Source organism: Pelophylax lessonae, assembly GCF_965119305.1.
Source record: "Pelophylax lessonae genome assembly, chromosome: 2".
NCBI lineage: Eukaryota > Metazoa > Chordata > Amphibia > Anura > Ranidae > Pelophylax > Pelophylax lessonae.
This window is the reverse complement of record NC_138769.1, coordinates 49,391,971-49,411,477: the sequence shown is the minus strand read 5'-3', so window position 1 is coordinate 49,411,477 and position 19,507 is coordinate 49,391,971. Positions and strand designations below refer to the sequence as shown.

The 19,507-nt window shown below is 40.7% G+C and overlaps 1 protein-coding gene across 1 annotated transcript in view; it reads left to right on the top strand.

Annotated features, from left to right (window-relative positions):
- Nucleotides 1-19,507, top strand: part of DSCAM (DS cell adhesion molecule) — a 779,527-nt gene that overhangs the window by 384,563 nt on the left and 375,457 nt on the right. Inside the window, exon 9 of the mRNA XM_082245233.1 lies at nt 6,061-6,339. Within this exon, the coding sequence (XP_082101359.1) occupies nt 6,061-6,339 (279 nt within the window). The remainder of the gene's footprint in view (nt 1-6,060; nt 6,340-19,507) is intronic.

Here is a 19,507-nt window from a genome sequence, read left to right as displayed (position 1 = left end):
ACTGGAGAGCCTTTGGTTCTTTCGGTCCTTTTTCCATGAGATGACCGATTTCTTTCTTTGATTATCACTGCCCAAGTAGTTCTAAATGGAACCCATATTTCTCCCTTTCACTGGCCACAAATGGCGCTTTTCCACTGCATGGAACCGAACGGTTCGACTCGCTTTTGTGCTTTTCCACTGCTGGTACCGCATAGTACGGTGTAGGAACGGTTCGGTACAATATGGTACGGCGGCGCTTTTCCACTGCATGGAACCGAACGGTTCGGCTCTCAAAAACAGTACCACCTCGATTGTGGTTCCAAGAGGTACCATACCCGGTACCATATCCCACAATCCTTTGCATGCAGTGACTTGTTGTTATCCCACCCACTTAACTTTAGTACTACTTTAGTGGAAAAGCAAACCATACCGTACCGAACCGTTCCAACACTGTACCATGCGGTACCAGCAGTGGAAAAGCAAACCGGGCCAAGCAGGGCCGAGTAGAGCCGAGCCGGTACTTGCAGTGGAAAAGTGCCATTACATGTCTGAGACAACTGTATGTACACCTCAAGTGGCTCTGTAGGGCCTGTATCTGTCCCATAAAACCGCAGTGCTGGATGCACATTGAGTCACCAGGGCATAAAAAACTGATTTGCATAGTTCCATGCTCTGTCTTACATGAGGAATAAATCCCTTGTTTTTCAGCTCTGTGATAGATTGAGGATATGTAAATACCTTCTGTTTTAAGAAGCCAGTGCTGAACATTTGTGATAAGAAATGTTTTTGTTATAGGAGATTCGGCAAGCAATTACTCCCGGTCAGAGCAGAAACTGATTGCAGATGCTTAATTAAAAGATTTGCTCTGAAAGATGTAATCATAAACATATTTCTTTAGGGACCTCTGCTTAATGCACCGCTATCTATTTTTAAAAGGGTGATAACCGGTTGGGCAGATTTAGGCTGCCACATCACGTACATGGCGTCACTGATCTCGAACTGGAGACATATCCCAGCACGCTACATGTCTGGACTGTTCAGAAACCTAAAAGACAGGACGTGCTTAAAGGACAAGTTCACCTTTAAGTAAAAAGCCCACCTCCATAGCCCCCTAAACTATCCTTAGCTGAACCCCCCCCAGGTGCTTACTTATTGGTTCCATTGCCACAGAACGTAAATGGCTTAACTAGTCCCTGACTCTTGAACTGCAGACCTAATCCAGTATGTTACCAGTAGTATTTCTTCTATTGTTGGCATCTTCCCACATTGTTTACATACGATCTGGCAAAATCTACTGCTATGCCATCAGCGCCTGCGCAGTAACCCATAAACTTGATGGCATGTACCCTACTTTTGAATATGAGACATTGCTGGGAAGGCGTTGGCAGCACTACACTAGTTTTTGCCAACCAGAATGTAAAAAATACGGGAGGCTTCCAGGGGAAGCAGCACCATCTAATACACTTCCACTAAGGCTAACTAAAAGGCTTCAATGATGAGCAAAGTTCCAGCCCCTCATGGTAGCATTAATGGCCTCTGTGTTCCAATTCCCACCTGGGCGCTTTGTAGCTCAAAGTTTCAAAACACTCAAGAAGCCAAATCCCATGCTTTTAAGTTGTCCCTGTTCACATTTGAGCATTCAGATGTCTAAAGCTTAATGCCCCGTACACACGCGTCGATAGTTGACCGTGAATTTTCAGCCAACGTCCGATCAGCCGATTTTCGGCTTGTTAGTATGATGCTTTCAACAACCGACTCCGACTTTTCGGCCGAATAAAATCTGGTGTGCAGGCTATAAAATTTTTGTTGGCCGTCACCACAACGGCCGATTTTCCGTCAGTCAGTACAGATTTCGGCAGACAAAAATCTGATGAGCAAGTCTGGGCATGCTCAGAGAAGAAAAAAACACATGGAAAGTAAACCAGCACATGACATCACTTCTGAAGTAGATTTTTGTTGGCCGAGAAAATTCATGTGCAGTCTAGAGCACATTCCTACCAAAACAACAACACTGGACAAAAGTCGGCCGATAATCGTTGCGTGTGTACGAGGCTTAACGCCTGAAGCCCAAATAGATATATTGGAGGTGAGAAGACACTTCTCCTGGGGATTGCAGAACAAGATTTAAGGAGTGGATATATATGAATGATTCACATATTGTGCTTTTTATAGAGACTTTTTTGGACTTTGTTTTCACGTTTGCACATAGAAGTGCCTTCCTTTTTTTATTTTAGCACTTCTGGATTTATTGTTTTACTTGCACTTTAGGGGGTGTTCCTGCACTATTGTTGCACTTTAGGGGGTGTTCATTTTTGATTACACTACTACTTATACATTTCTTGCTATATATATGTCATATTAACCACTTAAGCCCCGGAAGATTTTACCCCCATTCCGACCAGGGGGTATTTTGCGATTCGGCACTGCGTGAATTTAACGCACAATTGCGCGGTCGTGCGACGCTGTACCTAAACGAATTTGACGTCCTTTTTTTCCCACAAACAGAGCTTTCTTTTGGTGGTATTTGATCACCTGTGCGATTTTTTGATCACGCGCTATAAACAAAAAAAGAGCGTCAATTTTGCAAAAATAACAATATTTTTCACATTTTTTTATATGAAATTCCCCCAAAAAAAAATGTAAAAATCAAAATTTTTAAAAATTTTCGGCCAATTTATTTTATGCTACCTATGTTTGGTAAAAAAAATCGCAAAAAGCGTATTTTGATTGGTTTGCGCAAAAGTTATCGCGTTTACTAACAAAGGGAAAGATTTTTGTCATTTTTGTTGTTTTTTTTTTTAACGCGTAATGGCGGCGATCTGCGATTTTTTTTGCGGTACTGCGACATTGCGGCGGACAGATCGGACCCTTGACTGACATTTTTGACACTTTTGGGGTTACCAGTGACATTTCTACAGTAATCAGTGCTATACATATGCACTGTTACTGTAAAAATACACTGGTAGTGAAGGGGTTAACTTTATTTGGAAGGGAGGGGCTGTGTGTGTCCCTAGGGGCGTGGTTTCTACTGTGATTGGCTGTGGCTCTAGCTGTAAGGACACTGATCAACGGATCTACATACCAGATCCGTTTTATCAGTGTCTTTGCAGCGAGGAGAATGACAGGCAGTTTGTTTACACAAGCTGCCTGACATTCTCCCTCTCCCCCGCCGATCGCCGAGTGACCGGCGGACATCGGGTCCGCTGGTCACACGCGCGGGGGGGTCCGTGACCACGCGGGAGCGGGAGCGCGCCCCGGGGGGCGCGCGCTCGCTCCCTAGACCCTCACAAGCAAGCAACGTAGCCCTACGTTAGTTTGCCTGTGAGGGGCTGACCGCCGACGTAGATAGTCGTGCGGCGGTCGGCAAGTGGTTAATGTTAATAATTTGTTCAAGCACTGTTAATCATATTATAATTTTTATTATTGGCATTTTTAGCAGCGCTATCACATAGGTTTACTAATTACTATCTTGCAGATGTGAAAACACTTTTAGGTGGTAGCAGCAGCTTTATTAGTTTATCACCCTTGGGTTTTCTTCAGTAAGGGTAGCGCACAATTACATTAGCTTTTTTAGTTCAAAAAGATACATAAACTACTTTAAAAGTAGAATGGGACTTGCCCCATTGATTTTAACACACAAAAGAAAAAGTCTGTGGGACAAAAAATGTGCAATCCTGCCCCAAAGAAGCTTCTGCACAGCACTTGACTCCTAAAAATGCACAAAACACACAAAAAGTGATTCATGGGCCAATCGGAATGTGTGGGGGCAGGACAGAGCTTTACCTATTGGAAATGCCCAAGATTTGGCCATAACTCCAGGACCTCACTTTTTTTCTTCTACTTTGATTATTAACCTAATGTTTAGAATTGACCAGTAACACCTTTTTTCATTTTTTTTTTAAACCTAATTCTTAAACTATTAAATTACAACACTATCCCTAACCCTAAACTAACCCCCAGAACAAAATTATCCCCTCTAGAACAGTATTTGTCTTCTCTTTAACCATAGGTTGCAAACCATCCAGTTGCAAGACTGGTGCTTCAATGTCTTGAGCCTGCACCAAAAACTACCTGTTCCTCAATTACATTGCCAAAAACAACAACCAAAAACATGACTTCTAGATTTTTAGTTTTAAATACATGTTAAACCCAATCTAAAGTAGTGGGACAGGATTTTAATCATAATAAACCTTAAAGCAAAACTTTACCCATAACAACTTGATAAAAAATTGTTATTTAGCAAGGAACATACAGTCCACAAAAATAATTATGCTACCAAAATTAGTGTGAGCTGTAAATTGCCTCAAGCATTGCTCCTGTTTCTTTTTGCTGGAGGCTGCCATTTTGCTGAAGCCCAGGGCCCCTGAACAGCAGAAAAGCATTAAGCGGAACTAAACCCATCGATTTAAGAGTTTCAAAAAACAGTTAGCACTCCAAGCATTCCAGGAATGTAACTGTCACATTTGCTTGTGTCGTCAACCAAAGTGTCAAACCATCAAGTAGCTGGAGTCATAACTGAACAGATGTACAGCACCATGGCAGCTGAAGATCAACTAGAAGCAGCTTCCTTGGCTACAAAGGATAGGAGGGTTTAGTTCCGCATTAAAGTGGAGTTCCGCCTCCCCCTCCAAAAATGAAAAGTCAGCAGCTACACATACTGTACACATACTGTAGCTGCTGACTTTTAATATTAGGACACATACCTGTCCTGGAGTCCAGCGATGTTGGCACTGTTTCCATCGGCTGTCGGGTGCTCCCGCCACCATTGCCGGTTAGGGAACCCGGCAGTGAAGCCTTGCGGCTTCACGGGCGGGTCCCTACTGCGCATGCGCGAAGCGCGCTGCGCAATCCTCCTGGCTCAGCGGCGTAGGAGGCAGGAGGGGGCCGAGCTTCCGAGGGACGGTGCCGCGGCGCCGTATCCTGGAAGTGGGGAAGGGTACCTGTCAAAAACTGGTAACCGTTACACCCCTCTCCCCTGAAAGGTGCCAAATGTGGCACCGGAGGTGGGGAGGAAGCAAAAGAGTGGAAGTTCCACTTTTGGGTGGAATTCCGCTTTAAGGCTGTCAGCAGTTCAGCCTCTACACTCAGCAGTGCTTAAAATGCCTACAATTGGGAGTAACTGAGCATTGGCAGAACAGGGTGAGACAGTGTATTACTTGATTATACACCATATAGGCCAGTGATAGCGAACCTTGGCACCCCAGATGTTTTGTAACTGCATTTCCCATGATGCTCATGCACTCTACAGTGTAGCTGAACATCATGGGAAATGTAGTTCTTAAACATCTGGGGTGCCAAGGTTCGCCATCAGTGGTATAGGCACTTCTTTTTAATGTTTACATTTTCTCACTAAAGTTCCACTTTAATAAACAATGTGCATCACATAAATGGTGAAATAACAATCACATGATATATTTCTGCATACAAAATGGGTAAGTTCCAAATGTGAAATCTTGAAAATGATGAGAATCCACGTTTACCAACCCCAAACCACCTCACAGACAAGTGTGCCAGTTCCCTTACCAAATGGTAATTCTGTCTACATAAAAGGAGGTCAACAGCGTGGAAATCATCCAAATGGGGGGCCACCACTCAGGGTACCACTGATTTCACCGCCTCCTCGGTTCCTCACTGGTTATCCAAAGGCAGCACCTCAGAAAAATAATGGGTAGGAGAAAGGACCATAGAGCAGTATGCTAAAGCCACATGATTTATTAAAAGCCGATAAACTCACAATGGCTACATAGTAACTCAGGCAAAACACGCCACACCAGGGATCAACAGTGGGTGTACAACATCATATGCCACTGGCCTTGCCCTACCCAAGTTTCATCTGATGCAACAGACTCCTTCAGGGGAGGGTCTTCAGACTTTCGTTGCACCAGACAAAACAAAAGCGCGCAGTTTTTTCTCTGCTTATATTAGGATTTCAATCACCCTGGTAGAGAGATGGCCCACCGCATCAGCCACATTAAAGCCATTTTTTTTACTATTATGCGGTCTTTGGACCCAACTGGAAATACTTAGCACTTTTGTTTATGGTGGATCCGTTGACCTGATCTCTTTCTTTTTTTTTCACAGTCCCGCCATTCATTCAGCCATTTGAGTCCCAAAGATTTTCCATTGGACAGAGAGTGTTCATCCCGTGTGTTGTGGTCTCTGGAGATCTTCCTATCACAATCACCTGGCAGAAGGATGGCAGGCCGATTCCGGCCAATCTCGGGGTGACCATTGACAACATTGACTTCACCAGCTCTCTCCGGATCTCCAATCTGTCTCTGATGCACAATGGAAATTATACCTGCATCGCACGGAACGATGCTGCAGCTGTGGAACACCAAAGTCAGTTAATTGTCAGAGGTAAGTACAGGCACAAAACATATGTACCAAAATTGGAATTTACACCTGATTAGCAAGGATTACCTATTTAGTGTGGCTCCCTCCCCCCTACTAAAGTAACGCATTAAACTTCAGACAAACTGTTGGTAATAAGTAAGATAATATTCTTGCTTTTGCCCTGGTGAGGGTGATGTCACTGTCCTCCTGGTGAGGTCTGGGGAATGTAGAATGGCCAAGATCCTACAAAAAGATGAATCTGCACTGTGCTTGCAGCGTCTTATCATGAGACCTGGAGTATTCTACAACTGTCAAGATCTTATTGAAAAAAATTGTGGCATCACCCCCTGCACTATGGAAGCTGGGGAAAAGGTAAGTATATCATCTAACCTTTTTCCCCCTACAAGTGTTTTTTTTTTTATTAGGTTTAATGTCACTTTTTAGCAAGGGGAAGGGGCCATACTAAAAAAGCAGGCCTTGCTTGGAGTTCAAGGTCTGTCTTAAAGCGTATGTCCAACCAAAATCTATTTTTTTACGTTTGAATTAGTAAAGTTAGGACCCCTGATGACAATGGTTTTACAGGTTATGAAGTGAGTGTAAATCTCCAACATGGACCTTTTTTTTTTTTTTATAAATATCTTTTTTAAGTATAATATTTATTTATTTTTAATACAGGTAGTTATATAGTACCATTAACTACTTTACCACCGGAGGATTTTGCTGTCTTACGTCCAGGCCACTTTTTGCAATTCAGCACTGTGCGACTTTAACTGACAATTGCGCGGTCGTGCGATGCCGTACCCAAACAAAATTTACGTCCTTTTTTCCCCACAAACAGAGCTTTCTTTTGGTGATATTTGATCACCTGTGCAATTTTTACTTTTTGCGCTATAAACAAAAAAAGAGCGTTTATTTTGAAAAAATAACAATATTTTTCAAATTTTTTTATATGAAATTTCCCCACAAAAAATGTAAAAATCTAAATTTTTTTACATTTTTGGCCAATTTGTTTTCTGCTACCTATGTTTGGTAAAAAAAAATCACAATAAGCGTATTTTGATTGGTTTGCGCAAAAGTTATTGCGTTTACTAACTAAGGGAAAGATTTATGTCATTTTTGGTGTTTTTTTTTTGGGGTTAATGTATGCCTGTGTGGGGGGGAGGTGACTGAGTGACACAGGCACAGATCGCAGGTTCAGCTATGCTGAACACTGCAATCTGTCACTCCTTGTCACATAGGAGATCCACCCGCTCTGTTTACACAAGCGGGCGGATCTCCAAACTTGATTCCCCGACGATCGGGGAAGAGCAGCGGCGATTGCCGCCGCTCCTCCCCTGGCCCGACTCCCGCAGTGACTGAAAACAGCGGGAGCACGCCTCTGGCGACGTAGGTCTACTTTGCTGGACGGAATCGAGCCACTTTGCCGCAGTACGGTCAACGTGACCGGTCGGCAAGTGGCTAATTTATGCAGTTCTTTACATATACACTCACCACCCACTTTATTAGGTACACCTGTTCAGTTGGTGGTAACACAAATTGCTAATCAGCCAATCACATGACAGCAACTCAATGCATTTAGGCATCTAGACATGGTGAAAACAACTTTTTGAAGTTCAAACTGAGCATCAAAATGGGAAAGAAAGGGGATTTAGGTTACTTTGAACGTGGCATTGCTGTTGGTGCCAGATGGGTTGGTCTGAGTATTTCAAAAACTGCTGATCTACGGGGATTTTTACTCAAGCCATCTCTCGGGTTTAGAGTATGGTCCGAAAAAGAGAAAATATCCAGTGAGCTACAGTTCTGTGGAGGAGATAGCCTTGTTGATGTGAGAGGTTAGAGAATGGGCAGACTGGTTTCCGGATGATAGAAAGGCAACAGTTATTTAAATAACCAGTGGAAAATCACTGGAAAATCACTGGTCGGATGAGTCTTGATTTCAGCTGCAACATTCAGATGGTAGGGTCAGAATTTGGTGTAACAACATAAAGGCATGGATCCATCCGGCCTTCTATCAACAGTTCAGCCTGGTGGTGTAATTGTGTGGGGAATATTTTCGTGGAACACTTTGGGCCCCTTAGTACCAATTGAGCATCATATAAACATCTCGGCCTACCTGAGTATTGTTGCTGACCATGTCCATTCCTTTATGACTACAGTATACCCATCTTCTGATGGCTCCTTCCAGCAGGATAATGCACCATGTCACAAAGCTAAAATCATCTCACCACTGGTTTCTTATACATGACAATGAGGTCACTGTACTCCAATGGCCTCCGCAGTCACCACATCTCATCCAATAGAGCACCTTTGGGATATAGTAGCACAGAAGATTTGCATCACAGATGTGCAGCCGACAAATCTGCAGCAACTGCGTGATGCTATCATGTCAATACTGACCAAAATCTCTGAGGAATGTTTCCAACACCTTGTTGAATCTATGCCATGATGAATGAAGGCAGTTCTGAAGGCAAAAGGGGTACAACCCGGTACTAGCATGGTATAGCTAAAAAAGTGGCTAGTGAGTGTATTTATACTGTAAATTCATTCACATCAGTCCCTGCCCTTAAGGAGCTAACAATCTAAGGTCCCTAACTCACACACGGAGGATATGCATACTCCCTGCAGGTAATGGCATGGTTGGCATTCAGGCCAACGACCCAAGTAGGGGGAAGGCTAGAGAACCTGTCACTCGAACAAGTAGAAATGAAATGCTGGATTCAAATGATCAGAAGATCAGTCCGACTGTGACAAGATGCAATGGCTCTATTGAGGCTTAAACAGGGGGCCCAGATTTGGAGATTTACAGGTATAAAGCCAAGCAAACAGTCTGAGAGTCCAAAACTTTACACATTGGTTCACAAACCATAAAACAGAACATCCTGTGCATTTTAGGGGCTCAAAGACCTCTCCATTTTTCAGGGCTTAGATTGTTTTCGGTAAATATGAGGACTCAAGATTGGCGCACTTCCGCAGGAACACATTTTTTGCTGTGTAGAGATAGTGTATAGCCAAACTTTTACTGATCTACTAATTCTGGCTACACCCTATGATCTCCATACAGCAAATAATTTCTGGGGATTTGTTCCATCCTTGAGTCCTCCTAATTATCCATTATATTTTAAATAAGAATGGAGGTGATGGCGCTGCTTATATTATAAGGTGTAATTAGGTGGATATTCCTATGTAAACATATATCATCGGATGAATTGTATATAAAAAAGGCTATGGAGAATAGCCACCAGGTGGCGAAGTGTAATGTGCAAAGAAGTGCGGAGATAAATAAATATGTGTATATATACAATATGCAATAGTGATAAAAATAAATAGTCAACAGAGTGAATCTATAAACAACATTAAATAAATCAATCAATAAATAATATAAAATGACTCAAAAATCACGATGATAAAAATTAGTAAAATAGTGCGGGAAAAGCTTGACCAAACAGAATAAATGTGCAAATATACAGGAGAGTATTATTCAAAGTGTACAAATAGGTGATAGTACTAAAAATATAAAAATTATTATAAAAATTAAAGTTCGTGATCAAAAAATTGTGCAAAAGCAATAAAGTGCGGGAAACTTCTTTCCAAAGTGTGCCAATACGTAATAATCAGTCAATTCATATACTAGAATACATCCATAAGTAGGTGAGTGTACCCAGTGAGATAGGTGGGCAGTGACTTACGGTGACCCCCAAGGTGGGTGACTGGTGAGCTGCAAAGTGGCTACTGATGAAAAACCTACTCACCAGATATACCCACCCCACACAGGGGTATAGAGTGGGTATTGTAGATATGCCTCGCTGGTCCTTACTCTGTGTAGTGGTTCCCTTCCTGGGGGAGAATGGTGTGGGGTCCGCGGGGTATCGCAGATATCCTAGCGTGGGGTCCAGTACTAGGGTCTTGTTCCAATATGTCCGATGCTCCGTGGAGGGATCTAGTATGGCCACTCACAAGTATATGGATGGGAGGGTCATAGGAAGTGGAAAGACTCGATAGTGTGATATCGTAGGGGATATTTTATTCAGCAGTATACAATAAATGAATACTCACATTCAATCATATGGAAAACAGCGTGGTATTGGCGTCCCGGAACGCAATGCGTTCCAACTGGAAACCGGAACCGGAAATGACGTGACGGCGCTGTACGCGTTTCGTCATGTGACGTCTTCTGCAGCGTCGCATCATTTCCAAGCCGGCCCTTTTATATACGGTGGTTACCAAGGCTACGGGACTCGTTATGAAGCATAACGAGTGCTGCATGTAAGCCCTGCTGCGGCTCATGCTTTCCTATGTAAGACAAAACCTATGCCTTACAGTCAGAAAACCGAATTGATTCATATTGATGGAAATATTAATAGAATAAATAAAATGATTAAAGACTGTATATATATATATCCCGTGCCAAAATTAAATCATGAACCACCATATATACATACAGGGAGTGAGTGCAGTATATTAAAACCATAGTATACATTATTTATTAAACATACGTTAAAAATAAAAAAAATGTAAAAATAAAGATAAAAAATAAAAAATAAATAATATAAAAGTAATAAGTGTTAAAAATATAATAGGAGGTAATCTTATGTAGTGCGCCATCTTGTGGCTAAAAATATGTATGGTAATAACAGATGGTGAATGTATATTATTACGAACCGAGGATGAGGATAATAATGTATATATATATAAATAGTGTGAGTATGAATAAAAGAATGTACATATAGGAATGTGTATAAAGAAAGAAAATTTAGTGGATATTATGTGTACTTACTTAATTGATAAATAGTAACTGTTAAATTTCATGTAAGTATAAAAAACGTGAAATAAATGAATGAGAACAAAAATACAAAAATACGTAAATAAATGAATGAGAACAAAAATACATTGTGTATACTCAAAAAATGTGTATGTATAAAAATGTATACATATAAAAAAGGCGACATCTAGTGGAGATTGTGTAGATTGCACAAACCATATGTATATAGATATTAACGATATGTGACCTATAGGCTCAGATACCGTTAGATCATGTTGGGTATTATGCAATATATGAATAGAAATGGTAAATTGGAGTTAGTATTATAAAAATTGGTATATATAGGATGGGATGAATAAAAGACAGATGTTGTGGCATATATAAAAAATAAAAATATAAATATAAAACATATATAGAGAAAGGAGGGAGGATTTAAAATTTAAAAATTGGAGATGAAGCAGTTAAGGTCTATGTCCAGGTTTAACCCCTTAGGCTGGAGAGTATTGAGTCGATAAATCCAACTCGTTTCATTTTTAGAGATTTTGATTTTCTTGTTATCACCTCTCCAGTGTCCAGCAATAGAGTCTATACCCACAAAGGTGAGTCCCCTTGGGTCCTTATTATGTACCTCTGCAAAATGTCTCGGGAGACTATGCTTTGGAGACCCCTTTCTTATATTCTTGATATGCTCCCTGATTCGTACGAACAGAGGTCTGGTGGTCCTGCCGACATACTGAAGTCGACAGGGGCACTCTATTAGGTAGGTTACATGGGTGGTCTGACACGTAATTAATTTATTAATCTTGAACTCTTCTCCACTCCATCTGGATTTAAAATGCAATGTCTTCCTAGGTTGTTTATTCGTAGTTTTACACGGTAAGCACCTATTACACCGAATAAACCCTTTTAAGTCAGGGAACATTTTCACTGGTTTGGGGGGATCAATTGCATTATGGACAAGTTGGTTTCGTAAATTAGGGGCTTTCCGATATATAAATTTCGGTTGTTTGGGTAACAATCTCGACAAAGTTTTATCGGACTTTAATATAGGCCAGTATTTTTTCACGATCTTTTCAGTCTGTCTGAAATTATGATGGAATCCTGTGATAAATGCTAATTCTTTGGGTTTTGCTGGCTTCTTACTCTTATATAAATATTCATCTCTGTCCGTATTTAGTATTTTGTTTCTGGACATAATCAATTTCTGTCTGTCATACCCTTTTTCCTCAAATCTCTTTATTAAAATATCTGTCTGTGATAAATAGTCCTCAGGGTTGTCACAATTTCTTCGGATCCTCACGAATTGACTTCTTGGAATTCCTTCTTTCCATATAGGATGGTGGCAACTACTAGTAGGTATATATCCATTCCTGTCTGTAGGTTTAAAATAAGTTTTGGTTTTAAGTATGTTATTTTCTTTAAAAATATTAAGATCCAAATAATTTATCTGATTAAAACTCCAATCTCCTGTAAACTTGATACCATATGTGTTCTCATTCAGTTTTGAAAAGAAATTGTTTAAAGATTCCTTTGTTCCCTCCCATAAAATGATGATGTCGTCGATATAACGTCGGTAGAATTTTAATTCCGGAATATTTTGGGTATAAATGGTCTTTTCTTCTAGGAGATCCATAAATAGATTTGCTACGCTAGGTGCGTAGCGGGCTCCCATTGCGACTCCTTTGGTTTGTAAATAATAGACATTCTTATGCCAAAAGAAGTTGCTGCTCATAGTAAGTTTTAGACCGTCCAAAATGTATTTAATTTGTGTTTGTTTTAACTGGGTGCGTTCATGTAAAGCAACATCTACCGCTTGTAGTCCATCTGTTTGTCTTATGCTGGTGTAAAGGGAGTTGGCGTCTATTGTAGCCAAGATGCAGTCTTCTGGTAGCTGTACTTCCTTGAGTATTTTTATCAGCTCCGAGCTATCTTTCAGGTACGATTTGCCCATTTTTACTGCTGGTTGTAAATATCCATCCAGATATTCACCCAATCTGGAAAACAGTGAGTCCACACCGCTCACTATGGGTCGTCCAGGGGGCTTAACGGGGTCTTTATGTATTTTGGGCAAATAATACAGTACTGGAATCTTGCTTGTCTCAGGTAGTAAATATTGTGCTTCTTTCCAAAGGAGTCGCAATGGGAGCCCGCTACGCACCTAGCGTAGCAAATCTATTTATGGATCTCCTAGAAGAAAAGACCATTTATACCCAAAATATTCCGGAATTAAAATTCTACCGACGTTATATCGACGACATCATCATTTTATGGGAGGGAACAAAGGAATCTTTAAACAATTTCTTTTCAAAACTGAATGAGAACACATATGGTATCAAGTTTACAGGAGATTGGAGTTTTAATCAGATAAATTATTTGGATCTTAATATTTTTAAAGAAAATAACATACTTAAAACCAAAACTTATTTTAAACCTACAGACAGGAATGGATATATACCTACTAGTAGTTGCCACCATCCTATATGGAAAGAAGGAATTCCAAGAAGTCAATTCGTGAGGATCCGAAGAAATTGTGACAACCCTGAGGACTATTTATCACAGACAGATATTTTAATAAAGAGATTTGAGGAAAAAGGGTATGACAGACAGAAATTGATTATGTCCAGAAACAAAATACTAAATACGGACAGAGATGAATATTTATATAAGAGTAAGAAGCCAGCAAAACCCAAAGAATTAGCATTTATCACAGGATTCCATCATAATTTCAGACAGACTGAAAAGATCGTGAAAAAATACTGGCCTATATTAAAGTCCGATAAAACTTTGTCGAGATTGTTACCCAAACAACCGAAATTTATATATCGGAAAGCCCCTAATTTACGAAACCAACTTGTCCATAATGCAATTGATCCCCCCAAACCAGTGAAAATGTTCCCTGACTTAAAAGGGTTTATTCGGTGTAATAGGTGCTTACCGTGTAAAACTACGAATAAACAACCTAGGAAGACATTGCATTTTAAATCCAGATGGAGTGGAGAAGAGTTCAAGATTAATAAATTAATTACGTGTCAGACCACCCATGTAACCTACCTAATAGAGTGCCCCTGTCGACTTCAGTATGTCGGCAGGACCACCAGACCTCTGTTCGTACGAATCAGGGAGCATATCAAGAATATAAGAAAGGGGTCTCCAAAGCATAGTCTCCCGAGACATTTTGCAGAGGTACATAATAAGGACCCAAGGGGACTCACCTTTGTGGGTATAGACTCTATTGCTGGACACTGGAGAGGTGATAACAAGAAAATCAAAATCTCTAAAAATGAAACGAGTTGGATTTATCGACTCAATACTCTCCAGCCTAAGGGGTTAAACCTGGACATAGACCTTAACTGCTTCATCTCCAATTTTTAAATTTTAAATCCTCCCTCCTTTCTCTATATATGTTTTATATTTATATTTTTATTTTTTATATATGCCACAACATCTGTCTTTTATTCATCCCATCCTATATATACCAATTTTTATAATACTAACTCCAATTTACCATTTCTATTCATATATTGCATAATACCCAACATGATCTAACGGTATCTGAGCCTATAGGTCACATATCGTTAATATCTATATACATATGGTTTGTGCAATCTACACAATCTCCACTAGATGTCGCCTTTTTTATATGTATACATTTTTATACATACACATTTTTTGAGTATACACAATGTATTTTTGTTCTCATTCATTTATTTACGTATTTTTGTATTTTTGTTCTCATTCATTTATTTCACGTTTTTTATACTTACATGAAATTTAACAGTTACTATTTATCAATTAAGTAAGTACACATAATATCCACTAAATTTTCTTTCTTTATACACATTCCTATATGTACATTCTTTTATTCATACTCACACTATTTATATATATATACATTATTATCCTCATCCTCGGTTCGTAATAATATACATTCACCATCTGTTATTACCATACATATTTTTAGCCACAAGATGGCGCACTACATAAGATTACCTCCTATTATATTTTTAACACTTATTACTTTTATATTATTTATTTTTTATTTTTTATCTTTATTTTTACATTTTTTTTATTTTTAACGTATGTTTAATAAATAATGTATACTATGGTTTTAATATACTGCACTCACTCCCTGTATGTATATATGGTGGTTCATGATTTAATTTTGGCACGGGATATATATATATACAGTCTTTAATCATTTTATTTATTCTATTAATATTTCCATCAATATGAATCAATTCGGTTTTCTGACTGTAAGGCATAGGTTTTGTCTTACATAGGAAAGCATGAGCCGCAGCAGGGCTTACATGCAGCACTCGTTATGCTTCATAACGAGTCCCGTAGCCTTGGTAACCACCGTATATAAAAGGGCCGGCTTGGAAATGATGCGACGCTGCAGAAGACGTCACATGACGAAACGCGTACAGCGCCGTCACGTCATTTCCGGTTCCGGTTTCCAGTTGGAACGCATTGCGTTCCGGGACGCCAATACCACGCTGTTTTCCATATGATTGAATGTGAGTATTCATTTATTGTATACTGCTGAATAAAATATCCCCTACGATATCACACTATCGAGTCTTTCCACTTCCTATGACCCTCCCATCCATATACTTGTGAGTGGCCATACTAGATCCCTCCACGGAGCATCGGACATATTGGAACAAGACCCTAGTACTGGACCCCACGCTAGGATATCTGCGATACCCCGCGGACCCCACACCATTCTCCCCCAGGAAGGGAACCACTACACAGAGTAAGGACCAGCGAGGCATATCTACAATACCCACTCTATACCCCTGTGTGGGGTGGGTATATCTGGTGAGTAGGTTTTTCATCAGTAGCCACTTTGCAGCTCACCAGTCACCCACCTTGGGGGTCACCGTAAGTCACTGCCCACCTATCTCACTGGGTACACTCACCTACTTATGGATGTATTCTAGTATATGAATTGACTGATTATTACGTATTGGCACACTTTGGAAAGAAGTTTCCCGCACTTTATTGCTTTTGCACAATTTTTTGATCACGAACTTTAATTTTTATAATAATTTTTATATTTTTAGTACTATCACCTATTTGTACACTTTGAATAATACTCTCCTGTATATTTGCACATTTATTCTGTTTGGTCAAGCTTTTCCCGCACTATTTTACTAATTTTTATCATCGTGATTTTTGAGTCATTTTATATTATTTATTGATTGATTTATTTAATGTTGTTTATAGATTCACTCTGTTGACTATTTATTTTTATCACTATTGCATATTGTATATATACACATATTTATTTATCTCCGCACTTCTTTGCACATTACACTTCGCCACCTGGTGGCTATTCTCCATAGCCTTTTTTATATACAATTCATCCGATGATATATGTTTACATAGGAATATCCACCTAATTACACCTTATAATATAAGCAGCGCCATCACCTCCATTCTTATCTATTTATATAGTCTTTTGGCTATAGTTTAAGTGAGGCTGCAGCTTATTAGTACTTATTTATATCCTTTGATTCCTTAGCGCGGATTCTATTATCTTTTTACATTATATTTTAAAGCCCTGAAAAGGGGGAGGACTTTAGCCCCCGAAACAGGCTTTATGTTCTGTACTTTCCTTGGTGAACCAATATTAATATTAAATGTTTATGGACTCTCAGACTGTTCATTTGGCACTCAAATTGGACTTCATACATGTGATTTTTTTTTTCTTTTTTATCACTGTGTGTCCTTCTAGATTTTTCTTAAAGTGGAGTTCCAGGCACGAAAACTTTTTTTCAATAAACATACCCCCGGGACAGTCAGGGCTACTACATTCCACAATGGCTAGCCTCTGATCTGTCCCGGTTCGCACTTACCTGCAAGAAGAAATACTCACTTATAAAATTTCTTCTCCAGCGTTGCCATCTCTGTTGTGGGCAGCTGAAGCCGGCGCGGTCCTCTTCTGTGTCTTCTTCCGCGTCTTCTTGTCCCAGAATGCGCCTGCACCGGCCCCTCTCGTCACTTCCGGTGCGGCGCCGCATTCCTACACAGCTTCTGGGCATGCCCAGAAGCTGTTTAGCAGGGAATGCGGCGTCGCCCCGGAAGTGACGAGCGGGGCCGGTGCCGTCGCATTGATTCCTGGGAGCAATGACGTTCAGCTCCCAGGAATCATTGCAAGCCAGGAAGTGACGTCGGAGCCGTGGCACAGAGGGAGGAAGTGGAGAATAGGTGAGTATTTTCTATCTACAATTACAAGGTGAGTAAAAAAAAAAAATATACCTAACTATCCAATTCCTTTTCAGGTGAAGGAGACCAAGCGGATGGGCACAAAAAAAAAGGTCGATTTTGTGCCCGGAACTCCGTTTTAATTTCGTGACTGGTGAAATCATCACTTGGACAGAAAATAGTGGGAATTTCCAACATAGCCTCAGATAGCAAAATCCAACAGGGGTTCTAATCTTTGCAAGGCCATCTTAATACGTGGGCGTCCCTGGGCATCGCCCAGGGGCCCCAAGTGCATGGGGGCCCCATGATAATCTTGCATTACATCATATTTGCCAACTGTCCCAGATTTGATGGGACAGTTACGGTTTTTATTAAGCTGTCCCGGCATACTGTAGCTGTGTCCCTGGTAGCGTCCCGGAACCTGCACTGTGCCCTCCTGATCCCAGTATTGTGCCCTCCTGATTCCAGTATTGTGCCCTCCTGATTCCAGTATTGTGCCCTCCTGATTCCAGTATTGTGCCCTCCTGATTCCAGTATTGTGCCCTCCTTATTCCAGTATTGTGCCATCCTGATCTAAAATTGATTTTATTGAAAGTACCAATTAATATATGTTTAATTCTATCAGCTATTTATACTTTCTTTTTTGAGAGCATGTATGTAAGTTGGGGAAGGCTGGTAGGGGCCTCAGTGCATTACTTTGGCCCATGATGCTATTAAGACAGCCCTGAATCTTTGCCCACTCTAAACTATCTACATCTAAACATGGCTTACTAGGCTATTAGCAATGGGATCTCTTCGTTCCTGGCGTGGTGGTAACAGGCCAAGCATTGCTGTTTCATCCAAACTACTTCTGTCACCAGCCTAAGCATTTGTAATATTCTATTGACAGTGTTGCTTGAGGTGATGTATAATTGGACAATGTATAATTGTCCAGGAAGCAGGCGCCCCCTAGTGGATTTTCATTACCAGTATATGGGGAACTTGCTTTTTTCTGGTGACAACAGTAAGACTTGGGCTACATGGAAGATTTGTTGTCACAGAACTAAAATCTCTAAGATTGATCTCTTTGTTTCTATCACATTGAATGTAATGTGGGCTGCCAACAAATGAGTGTACGATTGTGTGATTAATCACCCATCTTCCCACAATGACACAAATCATATAGCAGAAACTATTAGCAGTGATCTTCTCTCTTCTCCTCCATAGACTTGAATGTGAACAGAGGAAAGTGCTTAAATAGGAGATCAGCTGTTGACAATTCCCATTCCATGGATGCCAACTGTCCTTGGTTTGTGGGTACAGTCCTAGAACCTAACCCTCTATCCCTCCAATGCTGCACTCCGGGCCATGTCCAGGGATCACAGCATTAACCCTATCGGAGTTCCTGCACATGCACAGTAACTCAAAAAGAGTTGCACCTTTTTTTTTTTTTAACCACTTGACATCTGGCAGATTTACTCCCTACATGACCAATCCATTTTTTTCTTTTTGGCACTGTGTTACTTTAACTGACAATTGCGCGGTCATGCAACGCTGTACACCAGGGGTGTCCAAACTTTTTTTAAAGAGGGCCAGATTTGATGAAGTGAACGTGCGTGAGGGCCGACCATTTTGCCTGACATTCTTTGGACCATTAACATTAAATGCAAATTAACTATTTTATGCAAAGTTTATTGCAAACGGCATACTTTTCCATTTCGTCACATGGATGACAAATCTAAACAGGTGTTATGCCAGTTATCATGGAGAGGGCGCTGGTCCTGTTATACTACCGCCAGATTAATTTGTGTTTTTTTAGTGCTCCCTTATCAGGTAAAGTCTGAGGCCATATTGAGCAAGGGATATAAAGCTGGTGGGGGCGGGCGGTGGGTGTTAACAATAGTGTATTCACAAGTAACATGGGCGTTGAAAGATCCAGAGATCCCAGTGGTCCTGAGCAGCGCTCGGGGTTTTACAGGGGCCACAACAATAGATTTTTCCAAATTACCTGTGGGGCCGTATTAAAGCAGCCTGGGGGCCACAATTGGCCCGTGGGCCAGACTTTGGACATGCCTGCTGTACACAAACTAAGAGCCGTTTCACAGTGATGCGGCTGCGGCGATCGCATGTAATGTCGGAGCGCACTGCTCCTTCATTACATGCGATCGGCTGTGCGGTACGAGTTTAGCAAAATACACTTTGTATGGCTAAATTCACACCGCACCCGCAGCAAAGATGCACAGG